The following is a 5295-nucleotide window of genomic DNA, read 5'->3' on the forward strand; positions in this document are numbered from 1 at the left end:
CCGACCCATGCTCACCCCTAATAGCAATGTATATTCTAAACTGTTTTTGTTTTTATTCAAAAGTATTTAGGAAAAAAATTTACCAACCTCATCACTTTCACTCCAAATTCTATAAAAAAAATCAATGAATCGCCACAAAATTAAAATGACGTATATTTGATTGGGAAAAAAAAATTTGTAGTTCAATTTCAGTATTAATTTCTAAAATTAAAAAAAATTAAACTACAATCTCAATTACATTAAAAATGATTGTGATTATTATAAACCGTTACGTTAGATACCGAAATTCATATTTCACTGCTAGTTATAATTAAAATCAAGCAATTCATGAATCAAGTATAAATGTTGTGATAAAAGTGAAGTTCTTTCTCCTAATTAACTCACAATTTGAAGGCAAACATTAAAATAGTTTGATTTAAACTGGGAAAGAAATAGCAATTTCATAAGCAAAGTTTAGATAGTAGAAATAGAAACCAACAAGAGAAATATATGAAAACTGAAAACCCCTCTCCAACCTCTTAAGACATTAACTCATCTACAGCTGCGAACCTTGAATTTTGATTGGCTTCACTGAATGCTAGCACAGATACCTTTGGTATTGCCTCGTTCCTCCTGACTAATTTTTTAGAATCTAAAAAAACTACTACGACTGTCTTATCATCGTGGACCTCATTTCGATTATTTGTATTGTTTCGAAGATTGATGTATGCGTAACGATTAATTCTCGCTGCCACCTTTTGTGCCTCCTGGATCAGTATACGTGCAAGAGGAAGTATAGGGAGCCAATGGAATATCTGTACAATGTGTACAATGCAGGTTTAGGGATGTCCGATTCAATATTAGAGATATAACCATTAGTGTTACCATTTTCTATCAGCAAAAACTTTTGGAATGAGTGGTTTCATGACATGGTATCAGAGCTCTAGATCTGAAAGGTCAAGAGTTTGATCTTAGGCGAACCCCAAAATCAGCTTAAGCTTGAAGCAATTATGACAAATTTTGCTGGCCTGCTAAGGAGTCTACCTATCTGTGTTGGGCTTTGCACTTCAGCAGTAAGGTAAGGCCTACTCGTTCATCCTGAAATATGAAAACGCACTAAATCGAAAGCTTCAACTGCACAATCATCATACTTGAGAAACGCATCCCCTAAAGAACTACACAATCATCATACTTGAGAAACGCATCCCCTAAAGATTTAGAGACCTGAAATGATATGAATAAGATACAAGAAAATAAAATTGCAACTAAAAAAAAAAACAATGCTACACGACTATATGTTATTATTTCCTATTTATGATATGTTACCTTAACTATGCCTTTGACCAAAAAGACTCCGAAATCATCCGTAGTAAATGCATGCGGCTCAGGATGTTGGCATTGAAAATGAAATCTTGCAGGTTCATCTTGAAGATTATCAACATCGTTAACTTGGTCCGTAACAAATGTGCTACCATACTAACATCCAAGAACGCATTTTCCGGCACCAAGATTTCTAACATAAAGTAGGTCCATGTATATTAAAACAATCAAGCAACATGATCCAACAGTAGCAAACTTTTGGGTTATATCCTCCCTTGAAAGCGCTATAATTTAGTTCTCCACGGCATCTACCGCTTAAGTCATCCTCTCTTCATCGATTATTCGCTCCCTTAAAATGTTATCTGCTCATAAAATAAAATCACCCCAAAACAAGATAGAAAACACAAGAACAGCAACCAAATGAAAATAAATAATCACTTATTTACCAATTAAATGATCAAAAAGGTTCTCATAAGCATGCAAAGCCACTTCGAGACTATTGTGGCCATCATAAATCCCTACCAAAGTTGCTCTGGAGCCAAGCTCTACATAACTGAACTCAAGTTGGGGTCCAGGTTGAGCTCTCACGCAAGCATAGGAGTACGACCCACTGAAATGTCGTTCCAACTCTCTACTCCATATAAGCGGGTCGTTACGCTCCGTGAAAATGTCTTCGACTCTGTTGAATAACTTTCTGAATAACATTTCGAAGGAAGTAGATTTTTTCCTGAGAGAGAAGGAGAGTAAATATATGGAAGCACCTTTTAGGGCCGGGGATTGGATATTGCCTTGAATCTTGACACAGTATGCATCTTTTCTTTCCTTGCAAAAATGCATGTCACGTGTCTCACTCCTTGGACTCCCTGCAATCATTATATTTAATTTTTTTCCTTTCAAGTTAAATATAAATATAAAAATAATAATATTTGTGCGTTAATGTTAGCTATCTTAGTAAATAAATGATAATATTAACATTATGTAGATGATTGTTAGCTTTACATGCATATATATGTTTATAACATTAGCTAGTTTATATTATAATAATAACAATAATAATTTGGTGGCGTGAATAATAATTAGTATTATATTTGTTATGACATAATTGGATTTATTTTATAGATTTACTGATTGTATTTATTAGTAGAACACGTAATTGGAATTTAGTTTGTTAGTTGAAATTCTTGATAACAACTGATTTTGGATTTCTTGGTAGTTTTTATTTAGTGTTAGTGTCATAATGAATTAATTAAACAATGTTAATAAATAAATTAATAGAGGTTAGTTTGTGGATGATTTGATTAATTGTTTTAAATTATATGCAAATATAAATTAGAAGTTTTGGTTTAATCTATAAACTATACCTATAATAGAATACGCAATTTGAACTAATTATTGTCATAATCTAAATAATTAAATTATTTGAGATAATTATTAATTAGGATCTTTGTTAAAATATAATTAACCGTTACGTTAGATACCGAAATTCATATTTGGCTGCTAGTTATAATTAAAATCAAGCAATTCATGAATCAAGTATATATGTTGTGATAAAAGTGAAGTTCTTTCTCCTAATTAACTCACAATTTGAAGGCAAACATTAAAATAGTTTGATTTAAACTGGGAAAGAAATAGCAATTCCATAAGCAAAGTTTAGACAGTATAAATAAGAACCAACAAGAGAAATATATGAAAAGTGAAAACCCCTCTGCACCCTCTTAAGGCATTAACTCATCTACAGCTGCGAACCTTGAATTTTGATTGGCTTCACTGAATGCTCGCACAGATACCTTTGGTATTGCCTCGTTCCTCCTGACTAATTTTTTAAAATTTAGAAAAACTACTACGACTGTCATATTATCGTGGACCTCATTTTGATTATTTGTATTGTTTCGAAGATTGATGTATGCGTAACGATTAATTCTCGCTACCATCTTTTGTGCCTCTTGGATCAGTATACATGCAATCCCTTCTTTCGGATGAGTTTGGACGATTCTCGTCACTTCTTCATTGGACAAAAAGTCCCAAAGGACATTTGAAGCAATTATGATAAATTTTGCTGGCCTGCTAAGGAGTCTACCTGTCTGTGTTAGGCTTTGCACTTCAGCAATAAGGTAAGGCCTACTCGTTGGTCCTGGAATATGAAAACGCACTAAATCTGGAGCTTGAACTCCACAATCATTATACTTGAGATACCCATCGCCTAAAGATTTAGTGACCTGAAATGATATGAATAAGATACAAGAAAATAAAATTGCAACTAAAAAATAAAACAATGCTACACGACTATATGTTATTATTTCCTATTTATGATACTGTTACCTTAACTTTGCCTTTGACCAAAAAGACTCCGGAATCATCCGCAGTAAATGCATGCGCCTCAGGATGTTGGCGTTGAAAATGAAATCTTGCAGGTTCATCTTGAAGTTTATCAACATCGTTAACTTGGTCCGTAACAAATGTGCTACCATACTTACGTCCAAGAACGCATTTTCCGGCACCAAGATTTCTAACATAAAGTAGGTCCATGTATATTAAAACAATCAAGTAACATGATCCAACAGTGGCAAACTGTTGGGTTATATCCTCCCGTGAAAGCGCTATAATTTGGTTCTCCATGGCATCTATTGCTTGAGTCATCTTCTCTTCATCGATTATTTGCTACCTTAAAATGTTATCTGCTCATAAAGTAAAATCACCCCAAAAACAAGATAGAAAACACAAGAACAGCAACCAAATGAAAATAAATAATCACTTATTTACCAATTAAATGATAAAAAAGGTTCTCATACGCAAGCAAAGCCACTTCGAGACTATTGTGGCCATCATAAATCCCTACCAAAGTTGATCTGGAGCCAAGCTCTACATGACTGAACTCAAGTTGGGGTCCAGGTCGAGCTCTCACGCAAGCATAGGAGTACGACCCACTGAAATGTCGTTCCAACTCTCTACTCCATATAAGCGGGTCGTTACGCTCCGTGAAAACGTCTTCGACTCTCTTGAATAACTTTCTGAATAACATTTTGAAGGGAGCAGGTTTTTTCCTGAGAGAGAACGAGAGTAAATATAGGGAAGCACCTTTTAGGGCCAGGGATTGGATATTGCCTTGAATCTTGACACAGTATACGTCTTTTCTTTCCTTGCAAAAATGCATGTCACGTGTCTCACTCCTTGGACTCCCTGGAATCATTATATTTAATTTTTTTCCTTTCAAGTTAAATATAAATATAAAAACAATAATATTTGTGCGTTAATGTTAGCTATCTTAGTAAGTAAATGATAATATTAACATTATGTAGATGATTGTTAGCTTTACATGCATATATATGTTTATAAGGTTAGCTAGTTTATATTATAATAATAACAATAATAATTTGGTGGGGTGAATAATAATTAGTATTATATTTGTTATGACATAATTGGATTTATTTTATAGATTTACTGATTGTATTTATTAATAGAACACGTAATTGGAATTTAGTTTGTTAGTTTAAATTCTTGATAACAACTGATTTTGGATTTCTCGGTAGTTTTTATTTAGTGTTAGTGTCATAACGAATTAATTAAACAATGTTAATAAATAAATTAATAGAGGTTAGTTTGTGAATGATTTGATAAATTGTTTTAAATTATATGCAAATATAAATTAGAAGTTTTGGTTAAATGTATAAACTATACTTATAATAGAATAGATTGCAATTTGAACTAATTATTGTCATAATCTAAATAATTAAATTATTAGAGATAATTATTAATTAGGATCTTTGTTAAAATATAATTAACCGTTACGTTAGATACCGAAATTCATATTTGGCTGCTAGTTATAATTAAAATCAAGCAATTCATGAATCAAGTATATATGTTGTGATAAAAGTGAAGTTCTTTCTCCTAATTAACTCACAATTTGAAGGCAAACATTAAAATAGTTTGATTTAAACTGGGAAAGAAATAGCAATTCCATAAGCAAAGTTTAGACAGTAGAAATAAGAACCAACAAGA

General features: G+C 32.5%; 1 protein-coding gene across 1 annotated transcript; it reads right to left on the bottom strand.

Annotated features, from left to right (window-relative positions):
* Window positions 1-518: 518 nt before the first annotated feature.
* Window positions 519-2004, bottom strand: LOC140180239 (uncharacterized). Its single transcript, XM_072220691.1, has 3 exons — window positions 1746-2004; window positions 1306-1403; window positions 519-746 (listed from the first exon to the last, which is right to left on the bottom strand). The coding sequence occupies exons 1-3, from the start codon at window positions 2002-2004 to the stop codon at window positions 519-521; spliced, it is 585 nt and encodes a 194-aa protein (XP_072076792.1).
* Window positions 2005-5295: the final 3291 nt, after the last annotated feature.

This window comes from Arachis hypogaea, chromosome 16, assembly GCF_003086295.3.
Source record: "Arachis hypogaea cultivar Tifrunner chromosome 16, arahy.Tifrunner.gnm2.J5K5, whole genome shotgun sequence".
In the NCBI taxonomy this organism is placed as follows: domain Eukaryota; kingdom Viridiplantae; phylum Streptophyta; class Magnoliopsida; order Fabales; family Fabaceae; genus Arachis; species Arachis hypogaea.